General features: G+C 43.3%; 1 protein-coding gene across 7 annotated transcripts in view; it reads right to left on the bottom strand.

Moving 5' to 3' along the window:
* Dst (dystonin) overlaps positions 1-21250 on the bottom strand; it is a 400583-nt gene that overhangs the window by 302598 nt on the left and 76735 nt on the right. Inside the window, exon 1 of one of the 7 annotated variants that reach the window (XM_055606455.1) lies at positions 76-93. The exons of the other annotated variants lie outside the window; for them this stretch is intronic. Within the exon in view, the coding sequence (XP_055462430.1) occupies positions 76-78 (3 nt within the window). The 5' untranslated portion in view covers positions 79-93. Of the gene's footprint in view, positions 1-75; positions 94-21250 lie in introns of those variants that run through there. 7 annotated transcript variants of the gene reach the window in all.

Genomic DNA, 21250 nt, shown 5'->3' with positions numbered 1-21250 from the left:
ACACACACACACACACACACACACACACACACACACACACACACACATAAAAACAAAACGAGCCCCAGGGCTCACCATATTTTCTTGGCCAAGTCCGCTCCAACAGAAACAATAAGCAAGCACTTCCAACGCATGAAGCCCAGAAGGAAGAAGTGTGTGGCCTGCGCTCCAGCCACCAGCTCAACAAATGACTGGGCCAACAATGAAGGCAGAATCAACAGCCTTCCTGTGACAAATGTATAGTATCTGGCTCCCCCACCAGGACAGGAGAAACATTTTCCGTTACTAGCCTTCTGGTTAATTCATTAAAGCAACTAACTTTAAGTTCCAAAAACAAAGCACAAATGCAGGATGTCGAGTCCCACCTCCTTCCCGTTTCAAGCCGCCAGGCCACTGGAGCCTTTCAGCCAGTTTTGAGCCCTGTGTCCTCTTTATTTGATTTTCTGCATGAGACTGAAGCAGGTTCCCAGAAAAGAGCGAGGAGGGAGGGAGGGCTGATTCTGAGAAGAGCCTTCTCTTAAGACTGGGAGAGCACAAAAGCCTGTTTTCAAAAGCCGAAGGCAACGCCAATAAACAAACATCTGAACTCAGTTTAGAATTCCTGAGATAATTTAAACTTCCAGCAGGGAACGACCGCCAATGATGTAACTGAGAAGGACACAGTGCAGGGACAGGAAGGCGTTCCCAGCTGCAGTCTTCACACAGTAGATGAGAAACACAGACTTTTACCAAAAACACTCTCCCTGGAGGTGATTCCTCCCTCCTGGATTCGGCAAGAGCTCAGCATCCTCAGGCTCTTATTTTTCATAGAAGACACATGGCGTTATTTCTTCCTTTTTATTGGATTGCAGTCTGTGACTGTTTAGACAGCCTGCAGCTCAGTGAGGGAAAGATACTAAATACCTGTGCTGTGGGCTGGATTTAAAATTCCAAAGGATGTGAGTTCAATTCCCAGAACCCACGTGGCGCTTACAACTGCCTGTACCTCCAAGATCTGATACTCTCACACTGACTTACACGCAGACAAAACACCAATGCAAATAAAACAATTCTTTAGAATTGTTTAATTCTTTAGAATTAAAAATATATATATTTATATATAAATATATATAATATTATATAAATATACATAAATATATATGTATATATTTAATTCTAAAGAGTATGGCATGGAACTCTTCATTGGCCTCTGCTGAGGCTCACAGTGAAGATGCCAAACTAACTAACTAACCAGAGTCCATGGATTCCCAAGCAGTAAGTTGCAGTTACAATCAGCCCAGTGAGGCAAGCTCCGATTTGAAGCTACTCACACTGGTACTTGCAACACCAACAGCCATAGCACTGACACGGAGCTTGGGAGACTGTAACCCAGTGGGGACCACTGATTTTGCCACTGTCCATTCAAGCCACAGCTGTGTCACGGTCAAAGCCACTATTGTAAAAGTCTACATAGCCCTACAAAATGAGACATCTGAAGATTGATTTAAATTATGTTCACTTTCCAGCAGTAAGAACAAATTGAGCAAACTTGGTGAAAGTGAATGAATAAACTTGAATTTCTATACTTTAGCTACACTCCATGGAGAGCTGTGTGTGGCTTTTAGCTGTTATCAACCCAGTTTATTTCCCCAAGCTTTTCTGAAAATTCAACTTATCTGAGGTTTGATGCTGGCAGAATCTGAGGGAAGGGTGATCTTCTTAAGGACTTTTAGGGGGTACAGGGTTTCTTCAGTTGCCTTGTGTTCCTCAAAATGGCTTCCTACCTGTCCTTACTTAAGGTCATCCTGTATCTTTGAGATTGTATTTCTGCACTATTAATCTGTACGTAGGCGGGGGAGGGGGGTAACTGTTCCTTTCCAAAAAAAACCACAGTTATTGATCTGGGCAGGGTAAATTTTTTTAATAGCCAGAGTCTCAGCTGACTGAATGACAAAATGTGATTTATGCCATGACACCAACACTATTAATCACCCACAGCCAGATGGGAACAGTTACTACCCTGGACCGGAGGGTGCTGAGTGGCACCGCCTCTAATCTGGTCATGTCACTGATAACCAGATAAGAGAGAACAAAAAGAAAAGATAATCAGTACCACGTCTTTCAACAATTTGCTACAAGAACACACAGACCACACACATTTATACCGGACATGTTTATGAGCAGCAGCGCTCCTTCAGGTCTACAGGGTTAACAATCCCAGTATTACATTTATTCCCAAACACACACACAAAATCACTTTTAAAACTGGAGATACACTCCACAAAATTAAAGCCCATTTGAAACCTGAAAATTGATGCTATATTTAAACGAACCTATTTCAAAGTGGCAAGCTCATATAAATTACTATATTCTTTATTGATCTGTAATGACTTGCCAGATTGCGTCACTATCTGGGGCTGGAGACAATACTATGAGAACACTACTGTGTTTTACTTGTTTGGAGAAAAAGAAACAGTTCTCTGACCCAAACACTAGAGCCTGACCTTTGATGAGGGGCTTAAAGCTGTAGGGCAGGGGAAAAGAGTTCCTATAAGCAGCAAAACCCCACTTCCCTGTTTCTTTCTCCACTGGCTGCTTACAGACTGATTCCTATCAAAATACAAACGTCTATAACACGGGCTACTCTGCAGCAAGTAGGCAAAAATGCTGATCTACATTTAACAAAGGAAACAATTCATATATAAAGATACCTTTCAAAGATTTACAGATGTATGTGTTATCTGCGTGTGTGTTTAAATAGACAGATATATCACTATTAAACAGAAGTTATCTCTGGGCAATGGTAAAGATGAACATGTTTCACTTATTTCTTAGAATTTTGAAATTCAAACAAATAAACAAAAGAAGTCACCAAAAGGAGATGTCCAGAGAAAATACCAGATACAGAAACTAGTTTCACGTTGGGAGGGGGGGCAGGAGCTCCACTGAAGGAAAAGTGAAGGAGGCTCACTGAAGCCTCTTCCCCGAGCAAAACAAATAAACAACCTGGCAGAAACGACATTTGCAAATGTATGGGATTCTCTGACCTCCTGACCCCAGGGTTAGGACTCCAATTCACACTACCCTCTGTCAACACCACTTGCTGATAACAAGGAAAATGGGAAGGAAATGGTTCACCAGAAAGGGAAAGGGTAACTTTGGTTGTGAAGACAAAGCTGACATTTTGTCTCATGAATGAACGTGCACTAACCTCTGTACTTGTGCTGAGGCTCTGTAATCAAAATAAATAAAAACCCTAGGCTGTGATAAACCAAATAGCTCTGGCTGTTAAAGCAACCTTAACAATCAAATGGATGGACAAAAGATTCACTCTAACTTTTCTGATAGCCAGTTCATCTATGTGGCACAAAAACAATGGAACTCTCCTAATGTCAGGATAATCAGATAATGTGACATTTTCAGATGAACAATAACTTTTTAATTGAAGTCCCAGGACAGAAGCTGCAATATCAACGGTGGGATGTGGCCCGGCCTGCACAGTCTGGTCTGTGAGAAACTGCCAGGAAACCATCTTGGCACTGCGTACTCTCTGAAGGTAATGGAAACAAGTCCAAAGGTAAGGATTTTAATAGTTCTACATCCAGAGTCCCACAGGTTGAAGAACATATTCTCACTGGCTCACCAACTACCCACATCTCTATATGTGCGTGTTTCGAAATAATTTTTTAGATAACAAGAGAGTTACACAAATCTTGATTATATAAGATCGCTTTCCTAGATTCTGCAAAACAGCCCACAGTATAAAACACACTTGTCAAAAAGAAGGGACAAGGGACTCTTCAGGATGTAAACAAAGGAGCCACCAGAAGTGTGCATATGCATGCATGAGTGCCTGTGTGTGTGTGTGTGTCTGTGTGTGTGTGTGTGTGAGAGAGAGAGAGACACACACACACACACACACACATACACGGAAGGGAAGAGGGAGAGAGGGAGGGAGAAACTTTGCTTGAACTCTGCAATTTAAAAAAAAAAAAAATTATAAGTTTATGTATTTATATATATATATATATATATATATATATATATATATATATTTTAACAAGCTAAAAGCACATCCTAGGGAGAATTTGGAAAATCTAAACACAAGTCATGATGGTTTATTAGATATATTAGAACTGCTAATTTTCTAAGGTGTGACAGTGAGTGGTGGTTATAGAAAAAGGTATACCGATCTTTAGGAGATGTACACTACAGAAACTCAACACCTGTAATTATTTTTAATTGAATTAAATGGATCTAGTCAGTGTGCTGATAGGGTAACTGGAGTATTCTTTGTACTATTCTTGTCTTCAAAGGAGGGTTCCACACAAAGAGTTAAGGGGAGCTCTGTAGTGAGGTTTTTTTTTAGTTGTTTTGTGTGGAAAGGAGTTTAGGGATTGAACCCAGAGTCTAACCCCTGAAAAATAAGTGTTCCACCACTGAGCTACATCCTCAACCCTTGTTTTGTTTTTTTTTTGTTTGTTTTTTTTTTTTTTTGCTTGTTTTTGTGTTTGTTCTTGTTTATTTGAGACAGGGTTTTACTGCCTATCTCAGTCTGACCTGCACTTAGCCAGGTAATCCAGGGTACCCTCCAAACCCATGATCATCCTGCCTCTGACTCTCAAATGCTAGGGTTCAGGCAGGTATGTAAAATGAGCAAGGGAGCAAAATTAACTAAAGCTCCCATTAGAACCACAGTTACAAATTCGTGACAGTCTCAGCGAGGACTGAGACTTGCTCTCTCCCAGCTTCACCAGCATATTCCACCCAAATACACTGCTTAATGGGTGGCTGAGATCAGGGACTAGAGGAAACGTTTCACTCACTAGGTGAGCATCTGAAACAAGAATCTAAAACAGAAAGAGATGTTCAGGGAACGGGAACTGCTCATCCACATTCACTCTGCCGGTACAAGGTAGAACCAAAGACTTCGGTCCTTTCAACCGCAAAGCCTGTGCTCTTAATCATATTGCTGTATTCACGCACTAGATAAAACATGACATGCCCAAAACCCTCAAAGATGGTTTTGTAGTTGAAAGAATTGGCTTTGTTTTACGTTTGGTACTGGACCCAAATCATGGAAATGTCCACAACAAGAAGTGTGAGTTCACAGTAAAGAAAAATGATACGAAACTGCATCACAGCTGACTCCTACACAGCAACACAGGTTTGAATTTGGCAAGAGCACCTTTACACGTGACTGTTTTAAATTTGCGACAATTTGGAAATGCTTAAAGATTAATAACCTAGAAATGGTGAAGAAAATTAAAATGTAGGCTTGGTAAAGCTCAGCAACAGAACACTTGCCCAGCACATACAAAGCCCTTGCTTTCATCCTCAGTACTACAAAGAAAAGATAAAGAACCGGGTACACATGAAACACACAAAGATCATGATCTGTTTTTATCGATTTCTAGCAGAGTACACACAAATCTATTACAGAAAATTTTGACCTCTCAAAACCTGTATACAAAAATAGACAACACATGGCATCATTCCGAAAGAAAGGTAAAGAAACATGAAGGCACAGCATAACTGTAGCTGCAGAACGCAAACCGCACACCAACTGCACAGCCCTTTCATAGCCCCTGCCTAGTGAGCTCTCGTCTGAGTGCTCAGACCTAGGAAACTGCTTAAAGGTAGGGAAGATGCTAATAGCTCCCTGCCATCTCCATGTCATCAGCTGGCCTCTCCAGCTGGTTGCTTTCACGGTAACAAATGGTCTCTCTCAGGACATATATATGTAAAATTTTACTATGTTCAATACATGCAGTTGATTAACATATAGCTAATTAACATACAGTTAATTAACATGGCCTCCATGTGGCTTCTGGTCAACAGTAGCCTATTAAGTTTTGGAGAGACCAGAAGTTATGCATGAAGTTTTTACTATATAACAGTAAAAAGTGTACCAAGTATCAAAGTAATAAATTTTCAAAATCCACAAACTGTATGGAAAGACAGACATGAAGGGCTAGTTTGTACTAAGTATCTACAAATAGGCTTCACTGGAAGAACATTTTTGATAGTTTACCAAAGAGAAAAGCAAACATCTCTGAAAATAGCCCCACAAAACAGAACATATCAAGACCACAAACCAAAATATCTACATTTTTGTGTTTGGTTTGGTTTTTGTTTGTTTGTTTGTTTTGTTTTGTTTTGTTTTGTTTTGTTTTGTTTTGTTTGAGAAAGGGTTTCTCTGTGTAGCCCTGCCTAGCATGGAACTCACTCTGTAGACCAGGCTGGCCTTGAACTCACAGAGATCCACCTGCCTCTACCTCCGAGTTCTGGGATTAAAGGTGCATCCCATCGCTACCCAACTAACCAGACAATACTTAATCTTACATTTTATGATATTTATGTCAGCCAGTTAAGAATGTCTTGACATCTACAGGCTCCTTCCTTAAAAGAATCTGAAATCTGCTGGAAGTACAGAAGTACAAGTAAGTGTCTATACTTACAAACTTAGCTTAAAATGTATCTTCTGGAAATACTAAAACCCTCATAAAAATAAGTCAATTCCAAGAAATTAGCAGAGTCTGCAATGTGGCACCCCTCTGGGAGAATGCTACCTAGGACTGTCAAGGGCTAGCAGAGATTGGTGTAAGTGGGTACCCAGAGGTTGGCCTGCCAGTTTTCAAGGACAAATGGCAAACATTTAACACTAAGAGACTTCACATGGAAATTCTGGTGTGGAACACATGCACTTTTCTCCCGACACATTCTCCACCTGGCCCCTTTCCTTTTCTTGTGAGTATGAGAGCCCTTCATTAACTCAGGCATCCCTGCATCCCTGCATTCAATACCACTCATTCAGAGAGGAAAGAGAAAAGGTGGGAGGAGAGACAGACAACGCTAAACAACAGCACGGGAGTGAAAGGGGGGTTGTTTGTTTTGTTTTTCAAGACAGGGTTTCTCTATGTAGCCCTGGCTGTCCAGGACTCACTTTGTAAACCAGGCTGGCCTCGAACTCACAGTGATCCACCTGTCTCTGCCTCCTGAGTACTAGGATGAGCCACCCCCACCCCATCTGAAAGTGTCTTTAATAAGAAGAGAACTATAGAGGACAGACAGAATGAGAAAAAAAGGAGGCAGCTATTGAATATTACTTAGTTAACAGATAACAGAATATTACAGATATATATAATAACAGAACATAGTTAAATGGATATCCAGTGAACACCAGGTAACATCGAGTGTCTCTAAATGCTGAGTTAATCTCCTCTATTATTGTAAGTATCTTTAATTCCCTGAAAACGTTACAGAACTGTATGACACTACATGCTGACTCATGGCTTCCAGGAATCTTGCTGGACACCTACTGGCTTCCTGCTGGTTTGATTTTACCTGGATTTACCCACCTACTCAATGCCATGAGAGAGACTTGATTCTAAGTACTTCATAACCACGATGTGACCACAGTTCCTGTTCGAAAGAAGATACTGAGCATGGCCTTACCTTGTGTAGACACTGAGGCATAAAAACAGAGCCTTTACAGAGACCATACGCCATCTACTCTCTATGCTGTTTTGTAGAAATCTGAAGCCACATACATTATAGCAGAGTGAATACTGGGTAATAGCCATGAGACCTTGAGAAGACTGTCTGGCTCCCGTGGGCTTTTGTTGCTTCATCTGAGAAACATAGAAGCACTAACATGTACGGTGTATTGGCGGGCGAAATAAACATTCTCTGAATCTTAGGTAACAGGTAATGCCACCCGTTACCTAAAATGGACCGCAGAGGACTGTCCCACCAGTAACAGCCCTCAAAAGACAAAGTCCATCGAATTCTCTTCTCTGTCCTTTCCAAGCTTTCCAAACGACATTCTGTTGTTTGGGGGTGCACTGTGTCTTTCCAACACATTCCTTCCTCTTTTATGCATCCATTTTTATTACCTGTTTTCCTTAATGAAGTTAAGAAATTTAAGTTAAGAAAATTGCTTTTGCTAATAGTTAACGCTCTGCTTCAAGTTATTAAGCCAAGAGTTACTTCTTCATTAAAAACACATGCACACAGCCAACTTTTGTTACTGCAATGAAACAGCCTGAGACTTTAGGCCCCAGGAACCTCGCTTCCCATTCAGAAGAAAGGGCTGAGGTGTGTGCAGTAAGAAAGGGCAGTCCTGCCACTTCAAACCACACCTGGCTGGGACTTGGTAATCAGGGAAGGGCACAAGGAGACCCGCTGCCTCTGCACTGGTGTGGGATGCTGAACCCTGGGCCCTGCCCCACCCCCACCTCTACCCCCACCCCACCAGGGGATTCGGGTTAAGTGCACTCTGAATCCCTTCCCTGAGATTTGCCAGTGAGATAACTTAGAGATCCAGTCGGAACAACCACAGTGCCCCAAAGTCCCTCCACCTAAATGGCTGCCTCAAGTTTCTCCATGTCCTTGCAATAGATCATCCTCTCGTAAATTACTCTCTACTCCTTCCTTCCTGCTTCTCCCTACAGAAAGCATATGGCAGAACAAAAAGTAAAACCAGATCACCAGAGAGCAACGAACTTCTATTTTTTTCACTAACCTGGATCTATTAAGACTAAAACTGGCTGGAGAGATGGCTCAGCAGTTAAGAGCACAGGGTGTTCTTCCCGAGGACCTGGGTTCAATTCCCAGCACCCTGTGGTTCCCACACCATCTGTATAACCCCAGTCCTGGAGAGTCTGGCATCTTCTAGCCTCTGCAGGCACGAGGCATGGCTATGATAAGACTTAAACTGTACAGAGCAGCACCTGAAAACAGATTCCCCAGCCTTCACACAGCCATAAAGGCACCTGGGGCTGGGGAGGCGTCTGTGGGGCCTCAACTGGGAACTTCTTATCCTAGAAACAGATCCACAGAGAAAGGGCCAGTGAGTGGTACAGCTCTCAGAGTCACATTTTCAAAGGACGCAGGTGTCCGATCATAACAGAGGCAGCCTGGAGGCTCCATGGAGCAGTTCCGGGGAGTGGGGCAGGGGCAGCAGGCACACCCTGAAGTGATGAATGTTCCCTCCCATTTCTTGACACTTTGGCATGCATCTGATAGGACCTTACAGAGAACCAAGTGCACAAACCATTTGTGCATTATCACCTTTCTCTTGGATCACGTGTATCTGCATCACGTGGACCATAAAAGATGTTATGATATTATTAGTCTTGTAGCAACCTATGTGCCATGATGCTATTATGCTCAAAACCACAAAAATAAAAACATACATTTTCCTTCTGACCTCTTATTGTCTCTAAGCACTAGATGAAATGACCCTACTGTACTTATAAAGCAAAGTCACTCATTCATTCACGGTGCCCATGCCCCAGCCCTGCTCACTTATGGTTCTTTGCTCTAGCTAGCGACCCTACAGCTCTCCTGCCTGCCCATAATGTGCATGGATGAGCTGCCTGAATTCCAATCCCCTGGCCTCCCTCCCCTTCCCAGTTGCCCCCTGACCCTGAGATATTGCCTGTTTTGCTTGTATCCTCCTGTTCCCATCAAGGGCTTCCCTGCTGCTGCAACATAAGCAGAGAGTGTGCTAAACACATCAGGATTGATGCACACGTGAACTCACAGAAACCGTAGCAGCATGCACAAGTTCAAGCGAGACAGAGTCCTAGTGCTGACGGAAGTGGCAGGAGCAATCTCCAACTGTCACTCTCTGGCAGAGAAGAAAACAGTCTTCTCCAATGGAGTCTCTGGATACACAACCCACAAATGCGGGCAGGCCCATGGCCAGCAGGAGATGCCCAACACAAAATGCAGTCGATGGTGTTTTTGTGACTTTTTGTCCTATCACTTCGCTTGGGCCTGTTCTCGACCACTGGCCCTTTGCTTGTACGGTATGGTAGATCACGATTCTGTACTTTTGTGGGTTTTGCTTATGCGCGTGCTTCTTGTGCGTTCTCTCCGTTGTTCTTGTTTTGTTTTTACTCTGTTTACTTTGTCTTCGAGAGAGAGGTATGAGAGGTGGGTGGGTGAGAGGGTGAGAGGTGAGGAGCTGGGAGGAGCTGGGGGAGGGGAAATTGTGATCAGAATGTAATGAAAAAAAGTGCCGAAATGTGTGGCAACATCCAAAAAAACAAACAAACAAAAAAAAAAAAAAACATGACTTTTATCACAAAAACAAGCACTGCACAGAATGAATGAAAAGCTGTTCGCTTGTGCCCCGCTCCATTCTCTCCGCTGAACTAGCCTCGTGATTTGGCGAGGCCAAAGTACCCAGATTTCTATAGGGCATCAGTATAGACGTTGCTCTTATATCATTTAAACCAGCAGACATTAGGAAAAGCAAATGACTCTCCACAGTGCTGTGGGCCTCAGCCAATCAGAAGGAGGACTTATGAGCCCTCAGATCTCCAGAAGTTTCCTGAGGACCATCCTACCTATGTGTCTAGCATGATTCTAACAGAATCCAGGCTCTCAACTGTTACACCAGTTCTCACTTGAATTTCTGGGCTTCCACTCTGCCCTACAAATTTCAGATCTGCCATTCCCACAATCCCTTGAGCCAACAAGTTAAAACAATGTCTGTATGCACACGCATGCGTATCCAATAGCCAATGCGACTGGCCCTGTTTCTCTGAAAAGCCTCACCTGGGCAACTGGCTACCCCAAGACACTATCGGGTATTCACACCTCGTCCCAGCTACATTTTAGGGAAGCACAAATAATTGCCCCAGGTCCTATTTTTCAGTTTTAGACGGTCTTTGGGGGCTTCTGCTAGCCTGAGCTAGGAAGTCACAGTGTCTCACCTCCTCCATTAACTCCCAGAGTTAACCCTCTCCCGGTTTGCTCCTGTTCTGAATGAGGACAGTCACGGTCTTCGCTGGACAGTAGTCGATATCAAAGTGGTGCTGTGGTATTAGACAATACCAGAGCGATATGATCAGCCTCTAATAAAACAATACTGACTATGTTTCACAGCATTTCATCTGAAGACTGGAAAGATAATATAAAACTCAGGCATAAAGTACTTGAAATAGAAATGATTATCAAAAATGCACCTTTAAGGCAACATTTACACTGATGTTTTACCAAAAACTAGATGCTATGCCCTAGCCAAACAAACACATATTAACTTTCATTCCACGAAACAATGATTTTCAATGCAGATTTTTAGTTTAAAAAAATAAAAAAAAAAAAAATCTATCATCTCCCTTCATATCACATTGCATAGTATGGCCTTTATTCCAGCAATAAAAGATTCATTTTTTATGTGTAAAACTTCTAGTTCTAATCAAGCATTAAGAAATATGAGTCACTCACAGTTGAGTGTGAGGTCATCAGACAACATCCTGGAGAAATATCTTGGTAAAAAGAAACAGAACCGAGGCCCACGATATAAAGGAAGAAAAGGTCACCTGTTTCACAATTTTCCCTAGAGACATTTTTCACTGACACAAAGGCAGAGTTTAGAAGGACCAAGTCGTACATCCCTTCCTAACAGAAGCCCAGGCTGGTCCACATCAGAAGGTGTGGAAGCGTTGTGCAGCCTGGAGCAGCAACCTTAATCCCTGAGTGGATGTCTGCCCTGTCAGCCCCCCTGCAGGAGTGCTTCGCCACCACTGCTCCCCAGGCACGGGGACTGCAGCGGCCTTCTCACCAACCTCCAGTCCCCCAGGGAGAGAATGATCCCTGATGTAATCTGACAGCGTCAGAAGATCTGCCTCCACACACCGGAGCCACCATGGCTCAACTGTAGAGTTACTCTTTCCATGCTCTCCGGCCTGTGACAGGCTTGTAAAGGGCACACACTGATACCAGGAATAAATAAACCATGAAGACGAAGCTTAAGTAACTAGTAACTCATCAGCAATCCCCCCACGGAGGTGGTGTGAACCATCTAAAAGCAATTAAAGGAAGACAGGGCAAGGAAGGTGTAATTTCTCACCACTTTACAGATTCTCTGTCTTCTCATTAAGTAAGGAGGACATGGTTAAAATTGTTCCTGCCAGAATAGAAACCACAGGAAGAATTTTGGAAAGTGTTAACAGGAAGAAGAAAGGCCTGACTACGGGGGCGTTTACAGGATTTCCACTCCCAATTCTGTTTCATGCTAGCGATGTGACTTTTCATACATGTCATAACTCACGAAGTGCATGTGAACCCTGGATTGATCATCTGAAAATGAGACTGATGTCTCCTGTCTGCATGGTGGTGCAGGTCAGGGTAATAGGCTCAAGGGCGAAGTCCAACTCTGGCATGCAGTGGGGCACTGTGCTGAGAACTCCTACAGGCTCGGCAGTCCAGCCTTACACCTCCCTCTAAGCCCCCGGGGCTCTCAGCCCCGCTACGTGCTGCCCAGGGCCACATGGACCACCTGAAGCCAACGTTACACTGTGTGTAACGTACACAGTGGACAGCCACCAAGTGAGAGCCAGTCTTCCTATTCCAACTCATGCCTAAATTGCAGCTGGTCTCCTCACTTCTCTCCTGCTCCCCAACAGTCATTCTCGCAGAAGCTAGACTGGATCTTCAAAACACAATTAAAAGAAATTCATAATCATCCGGGTACTAAAAACCCTCCTTTGACTCCCGCTTCACTGAGCAAAATGCAAAACCTGTTCTTCCAGCAGCAGGCCTTGGGACTGATCCTGGAAGATCTGCTCAAGTGTTCGTCCTAAGGGAAGTCTGCTGAAACTCACCCCTCACCCTACCTGACCTCCTCCCTTAACGGGCTTCACTTCCCACGTTTACTTCTGAATTTGGATTATCTGTGTCCCTCACTCAAGATGAGCTCCACAGCTCCTGGGCTTCATTGTGTCTGCTACTAGAGCCCCCACCACTCAGAGGGTACCTGTGAAATAAGAGCAGAGCGGTGACTTTATTCTTCAAGAGCACCTAGGCCACCCAAACAGGATGAACGCTCTATAAATGCCGGCTTCATCTACAGAGCTCAGTTTCCTCCAGTTTGTCTTTCTTCTCCTCCTCCCATTTCACATCCACCGCAAGACTGTCCTGAGCAGGAGGGTTGAAGCCTAAGGTCACACTGTCTCCCAATTCACAGCTGAGGGGTCCTCTGGCACGCTCCCGACACACAGGAGAATTCGGTTCAAACAGTCCGGCAGAGCTGTCTGCTGCCTGGCCCAGACTTACCACCTACTGGCAAAGCAACTCTGAATGGGCTACTTAGGGTTTTTGCATTTTGGTTGTCTCAAGTAGACAGCAGTCTACCTATTAAGAGCAGCCGAGCTAACCCAGGGCCAGCCGCCATTATTATTGCAAACATCAAGTAAAAATGCTGTTGATAATGGTATGCTGTGTCTGATGGCTCCATTTCTTTCTTATTTCTGGTTACCAGGAGCTAAAAAAGTCTCAAAGAAGTCTTTAAATTAAAAAACAGGGAACAACGGTGGTCGCCTGCTTATGAAAAGCAGTGCTCTCACTTAAGAAAAGGCTGGTTTTCACTTCCTTTGTATCCAGAGCTGCCTCCATCTCAGACTTCCTGACTTGTTAACTCTAAAGAGAAAAGTTTTCCTGGAGTCACAGTGATTACTACAAATAAATTTAAGATAACTGCATTGCCTGCTCAATATGCCTATTAATGCCAAAGAGTATTAGGTAATTTTCTAATATAAAATGTCTGAGTTTTATAAATTAATTTTTGATGTGGCAAGGTCATTTCTTTTTAGGAAGCATATAGGTAGATTATATATATTTAATTTACAGAAACAGGAAAACTAGGAGTGTTTAACTAAACACAGTATGCAATTAGGAAAACGACATGAGCAGAAGAGAGTGTCCAGTCAGCAGGCCCTGTCACTGTATGTGTGGCAGCATTGCTCCTGTTCTTGTTCCCTCACAGTGACCTCATAGTGACCAAGAAACCATGTTTTTTAGGGCTCCTGAAATATTCCCAAAGCCATCACCTTGAAAGGCCTTTTGATGTCCAGATTTCATATCATTAATAGCTCCTCTTCAAAATAATAACGGGCCAATTTATACATTGATTTTGAGCTGTTTAAATGCCTAGTAAATTGAAAAGATAAAAATAAAGGATATGTACTGAGTAGTACGGGTATAAAGGAAACATGAAAGTATCCTCCTGATCCCAGAACTTACTCAGCCCTCAAAACAAAGAGGAAAGTATCTTCTGGATGATCCCACTTTACAAAGTTGTTTATTGCCAAAAGCAAATAAAAATCAATGAATAACCCGAGAATGGTGGTGTACACCTTTAATCCCAGCACTGGGGAAGCAGAGGAAGGCAGGTGAGGCCAGCCTGGTCTTTAGTGAGTTAGTTCTAGGTCAACCAGGGTTTCTGTTACACATAGAAACACTGTTTCCCCAGAAAAACAAGACAAAGCAAGACAAAACAAAACAAACAAAAACCAAAGACTAAAACAAAGATAAACTAATCTGATGGCCATGATTACTACTTCTTACTTATCTCATTTTTACCATAAAATACTACATGAAAGTTTTCTCTGTTTAGGGTTCTATGTTTAAATTACAAACCCCTGAGATTGGAAGGCTGATTTGGCTTAATTTATGGACGGCAATTGCTGGCAATTGCTGGCAGTTGCCTTGAGAACCAGCAGCCACAGGCCTGCCCCATCCCCTAAGCAGGCATGCACTCCACTCAGCATGGGCAACCAAGGTGTTGTGCCATCTGTTTCAAGATGAGCAGCTGGCCAAACGGACTGCCCAGCCCACACGGAAACGAAGCACCGGGGGACCAAAAGCAACCTCTTGGCAGACAGGGGCTAGTGTACTTTGACATAATGGCCAAAAAACAAAAAAAAAAAAGTAGTTGCAGGAATGGAAGCTAGATTTTGGGGTTACCAGAGCTACCCATTTGGGAAATGTCCTTAGACACATGAACACAAGGTAAGGATTTTTCAGATACATTAGACTTGGAATCCTAAGCAGCCCTCCTATTGTACAATACCTAAAAATGATAGCTACAATAACAATCTGTTTTTAAATGCATCAGCAAAGTGGTGAGAAGGTACAAAGAATCTATAGGCTAGAAAGCGAAAGATACACAGAAACGCCATGCTGACCCTTGGCTTCCTTTGAGCCTAAAGCTTTACCTGACATGCAAGCACCTGCTAGGATGAAGACATAAGACAAAGCCAAAAAACTGTCTAATTTTAAAAGCCCAGACAAGTCCAGGGGGCAACATGAGGCAAAAGAACAAAGAGCTTCGCGATGCACTGAGGACACTTGTCTGTCTCCACTCTGAAGCAGGGTTATGGAATAAAAACTTCATAACCTCAAGCTCATGAGTGAGCGTGCACTCGGTGGATTTATGCCCCCACATCATTAAAAGCTCTACAGGTAAGAGCTTATTTTTAGACTCCTCTCGAGTAACTGAGGGCTGGCAAAAGCAGGCCCTCCAGGTCCTCCTCAGAGAAATGTTCCTTCAGTCTAAACCTCTAAAGACCACCACAGATGAAACACAATCAAACACAGGCTCCTAACAGTCACGAAAGATACAGTGGCACAAGCCCGCTGGGTGTCTGAGAACCAGAGTCACAGGCACAAACACCCATAAAAGACTCATGTCAGTAAGTACCAGATGGCTAATATAAATTCTAAGTACTATGAATCAAAAGTCGGTGAAAGAAAAATAAAGAGCGTATACAAATCAGTAAGGGAAGCAGAAACAACCATAGAAAGAGGAAACAAAACTGAGAGGCATTTGTGGAGGAAACACACAGAGCTAATGACCGAGCAATAGAGAACGTGTAAGTGGGAAATGTTCCACACAACTGTATGAAGGATGAGAACCTTCTATAGGAGGTTAAGACAATGAGGACTGAGGCTTAAGCTTCTCAGGATTAACAGAGAGGCAATGTCATCTGTGGAGACGGAAACAAGTGCAGGAGCAGAATGGCAGTCAACCAGAGCAGGAAGACAGGACACTGGGAGGACAGGAGGGCAGATGCCAAGAACCCAACTTTTGTTTTAAATGGAAGGGGTGGGGGTGGAGCAATGGCTCAGTCAAGGACATTACTTCAACTAAGTGCCTAGAGTCAGTTACCTGGAGGCTGAGACAAGGTGATCATTTGTGCCTATGAGTAAGAGCGAGAGGCCGTCCTGGGTGACATAGAGACATTAATATATATATAATACAATAACTGGGCTGGGTGACATGTCAGGAGGAATAGGCAGAAGGACCATGAGTTCGAGGAAAGCTGGGTTTCCTCAGCAAGTTCCATGGCACCCTAAGCTACTTATAAGACACTATTTCTCCAGGCCCCTACAACAAAAAGTACAGAATGGAATTTTAAGGCCCACATTTAAACTGAAATAATCACACTATTTTTTTTTTGAGCCATAGTTTTCTCTTATGCAGAGAATGAAAGTCATAAATACAACATAAGATGTTTCAAGAGGGCTGGAGAGATGGTTCCATGGTTGAGAGCACTGTCTGCTCTTCCAGAGGTCCTGAGTTCAAGTCCCAGAACCACATGGTAGCACATAACCATTTGTACTGGAATCTGATGTCCTCTTCTAGACTGCAGGTCTACATGCAGATAGAGCACTCAAATACATAAAATAAATAACTAAATCTTTTTTTTAATTTTTAAAATGATGTTGCAAGAATTAAAAGGGCTGGATCTCACTATGTTACCTGGGATGGTCTCATGATTCTGAGCTCAACAGTGCTCCTGTTTTAACTAAGTATCCAGGACTATAGGCACACATAACCATAGCCGGTGCGTCTATCTATCCCAACCCCAACATGCCTCAAAATATGATCTTTTTAAGAGATGCCAAAGATACAATAGATTAGGTCTCGAATCGACAATGGCAGACATCAAAATGAATACACGAGAGGAGATGCCTCAGAATAGCAGACCCCTTCCCAACAACCTCAACACGTTTTACGTTAACGTTTACTGGTACCATCGTCAACTGTGCACAGATACACGCCAGTGAACAACTCCTGACTGAAGATCTACCTGGGAGATGCGCTCAGATGCTCACAGAGCCCGGAGCACTCTTAGAGGCTCCTTCATGTCACAGCAGACACGTGATGACACATACTCAGCACCTTTTCCCACTGAGGGATGAAAAGGGCTTTCATACCTTAATTTTAACTGTTAAAGTTATTTTTGTATAATCTTTAGATTTCACTCATGTGCTCATGTGCAATCAAATAAAAATTTAACTGTAACTTCTCACCTAGAATAATGAAATACTTTGTAGTCATTTAATTATACATCATTTTTAAAGTGTAAATTCTAAACTTCTCATGTTTGTCTAACCTAGTCAACCCTAGAGGCTGTTGGGAGCTAGTGCATTCTAGTCGAGCCTGGGTGTCTAATGGACATAGCACCTAGCCAGAAGCAGAACCCTGGCTGCCGAAGTCCTCGGGGTCTGAGTCCTCGGGGTCTATCCCTGGACTCCCTGAGATGTTCACGCAGAGGAAGGCACTGTATGTCCTGCTATACTGCTACTCTTGAACTCTATTCTCAACCATTTTCAACATGCTGCTCTGACCCCGCCCCTGCCCCAACCCCTGCTGTGCTCTCTGTCTCTCTCATCCCACAGTGAACAGGCTTGAGTTCCCTCTTGACTTATAGTAACCATTCCACACTTATGAACACCTGTTCTCCAAAACCTCGGCATCCCTCCCACAAAGACTACATGGCACAAAAGGACTGCTCAGTGCTTCTCCCTTCTTCCCTGCATGGTTACTGGCTGACCACCCAGCAACGGGCTGGGATGTCTTGTCTCTGAGTCATTACTTTTTCTCCATTTTGCATGCTGTCACAATCCACTATCTTCATCTTCAGTCAGCCACTCCAGGCTTCACTCCTGATGATGACATCATCTGGATCTGATAAATTCCAAAACTACTCTACCCGGCCAAGAGCATGACCACTGATCTCTGGCTCTCTGGTTCTCTCCTTTTCAAGCTAATCCTGGCCTCCAATCCTTTATTCGTCAGATCCACCAGTACCGTTAAGATTTCCTGTCCTTATCCTCATCCACCCTCATGCTGCTTTATGTCAGGCATTCTCTTGACATCAATACCCAGAAGAAGCTGTCAATTCCACCCTCCACCTGGTACCAGCTGAGACAGCCACCTTAACTTTTAATCCAGAAAAACCACAGCTACACCTCCACACACTCACCCCTTTACCTAACGCACTTCACTTCGGATCGGTTACTACCCAACACAGTATGGTTATTTGTTTATCGCGCTCCCCTTTCTATCGTAGAACTATTTTCACAGGGTCTTTGCACAAAAAAACAGACCTACCATATATACAAGGAATATACATATGGAATTAGGAAAAACATTCTAATTACTATATTACTATGTAATTATCTAATTACTATGTTTAAAACCTTGTCTATTCCAATGGATACTCTAATGGTCAGGGACGATGCAATAAATGCCTTGTCCCCTAGCCCTAAAAAAAGTTCTAGAACATACTTAAAATATGCACATGGACTGATCCCAAACCAAGAACTGTTTTTTAGAAACTGGTAGTATTTTGAAATTTTAGCATAAGTAGCTCTGTTTCCCCACCAAGCCTGACCCCTCAGGCTCATCCCTAGGGCAGCAACAGAACACAAGCCGCAGTCTCCCTCCGCACCGCTCCTGCCATGCCTTGTTGGTACCATTATTTGCAGATGATATGATAGTATACATACATGACGCTAAAAATTCCACCAGGGTACCCCTATAGCTGATAGACATTTTCAGCAAGAGGCTGGATAAGAGATTGCCTCACAAAAATCAGATAGATGGACTGAGAAAGAAATAGGGAAACTACACTTTTCACAATAGCCTCAAATAATATAAACTATCTTGGTATAACTCTACCCAAGCAAATGTGAAAGACCTATATGGTAAAAACTTCAAGTCTTTGAAGAAAGAAATTAAAGAAGATATCAGAAGATGGAAAGATCTCCCATGCTCATGGATCAGTAGGATTAACATAGTAAAAATGTCAGTCTTACCAAAAGCAATCTACAGAATCAATGCAACCTCCTTCAAAATTCCAACACCATTCTTTACAGATCTTGAAAGGACAGTTCTCCATTTCACATAGAAAAAACGCAAACAAACAATCCTGAACAATAAAAGAACTGCTGGAGGTCTCACCATTCCCGATTTCAAGTTAGACTACAGAACTATAGTAATAAAAACCACATGGTATTGGTATAAAAATAGACATGTTGATCAATGGAACTAGCTACACTGAACTGGACAAAAGAGATAGAGGGAAAGAGCCTGGAGGCAGTTCTTAAAAAACTTGGGAATCACTCTATCTCAAGACCCAGTTATGCTGCTCTTGGTCACATACCCAAAAGACACCCCATCCTACCATTAGTACACTTTCTCATTGATGTTCAATGCAGCTTTAGGAAGAAACTGGAAACAACCTAAACATCCTTCAACCAAAGAAAATATGGTGCATTTACACAATGAAGTATTGCTCAGCTGGTTAAAAAAAAATGACATCATGAAATTTGCATGCAAATAGATGGACCTAGAAAAAAATCATTCAGAGTGAGGTAACCCACAGAAAGACAAATATGGTATGCATTCACTTACAAGTGGATATTAGCTCTTAAGTAAATGATAATCAAGCTACAATTCATAGACCCAAAGAGCTTAGATAAAGAGGAAGGATCCATGGAGGAGACATATGGATCTCCCGGGAAAGGGGAAATAAAATAGATTTTGCAGGTAGAGTGGGGGCTGGTGGGGGTGGAGTAGGGGGGATGAAGTTTGGGGTGGGATGAAGGGAGAAAGTATGTGGAGAGATGGCTGTAACTGGGGGACATGTGAGGTGCAGTGTGGAAACTTAGCACAGTGGAAACTTCCTGAAGTCTATGAGGGTGATCCTAGTCAGGACTCCTAGTAATCATGGATAAGGAGCCTGAACTGGCATGGCTCCCAGTGGTGGAACTGGGTTGCATTTGGTTGAGCTGTTAGCTGAGGGAGTCCAGTGGGAATCCCCAAACAACCCAGGCTGATGCTAGGAAAGAACATTGTTCTCTGCAAACTGACAGTGGGGCCTCCTTGCTGAGGACAGCATCTACACAGTTCATGGAATGTGGAGAGGTGGAGCTGGTAGAACATGTTCTTCCCTATGTTCTAGTCTCTTTTGTGCAGGAAGGCCCTCTGCAGCCTCCCAAAAGAAAAGCATGGACACCAATTCTGCCACAGATCTTTGACCTACAATCTGTCCTGCCTGCAAGACTTGCTGGGTCAGTGGTGCTGCAGAACTTGTGGGAGCGGCCAACCAGTGTCTGCTTAACTTCAGGCTCACTTCTGCCACTGTTTGGATGACCAGAAACTAGAGGCTGCATAGCCCAGAGTCCTAGGGTAGAGCCAAACATGGCTGGTCTAAACAAAACAAAACAAAGATCAGAGATTGATGCCTTGTCCGGTTGTCATCACAGAGGGGTCCTCTGACAGCAGATGTGAACAGATGCAGAGACCCAAAGCCAGACATTATATGGAGAAAGTCTAAATTGGAGGAGTCCATTGGGTCCCTCCTCTTGGAGCTCAGGGAACAACACAGAAAAGGGGGAGGAAAGATTGTAAGATCAGAGGGAATGGAGGACCCCAGGAGAACATGGCCCAATGAATCAACTAAGCAGGGATTGGTATGGGCTCACAGAGACAGAAGCATCACGCAACGGGCCTGCACAGGTCTGCACCAGGTTTTCTGCATGTATGTTAGGGTTTTGGGGTTTTTGGTTTTGGTTTTTCTGTGAGACACCTACAGTAGGAGTGGGTGTGTCTGACTTGTTTGCTTGCTCTTGGGACTCTTCTCCTCCTTTTGTGTTGCCTTGTTCAGTGGTGGTGGGAGGGCTTTTGCTTTATCTTATTGTATTTTGTTTTGCCCTGTTTGGTTATTGTCTATCAGAGGCCTGTTCTTTTCTGAAAGGAGACAGGGTGGGCATGGGGTGGGGTCGGGTGGGATGGGGAGGAAGCCGTGAAGAGAGGGGAAACTGTCGTCCAGATACCCTGCAGAACAGAAGAATCTACTTTTATTTTTTTTTAACAAAAGAATAACCAGATATCATTATTCTAGAAACAACCCATTGCTTTACTTGCCTTACTAAAGAGACCACTGCAGGTGGTGCTGGATTCATGAGTCACACAGGAAAGAGCTTGTGGTGGAGCAGAAATTTAAGGAAATCTTTTCCACCACAGTGTGAGGAACCACTACGCTAAGCCAACTGTGAAGACCCAGTTAAGTGAGTGTGGTACCAATGGGAGCAAGGGCATCACCCACTGTTAGGAAGGGAAAGCAAAGGCAGAAGAAGCCAGAGAAGTCACTCTTCCAACCACTAATGCTTCCGGCAC

Source organism: Psammomys obesus, unplaced genomic scaffold (assembly GCF_907164565.1).
Source record: "Psammomys obesus unplaced genomic scaffold, mPsaObe1.curated_primary_1811, whole genome shotgun sequence".
NCBI classification, from domain to species: domain Eukaryota; kingdom Metazoa; phylum Chordata; class Mammalia; order Rodentia; family Muridae; genus Psammomys; species Psammomys obesus.
The sequence above is the reverse complement of the archived record's forward strand: the minus strand, read 5'-3'. Positions and strand labels throughout refer to the sequence as shown.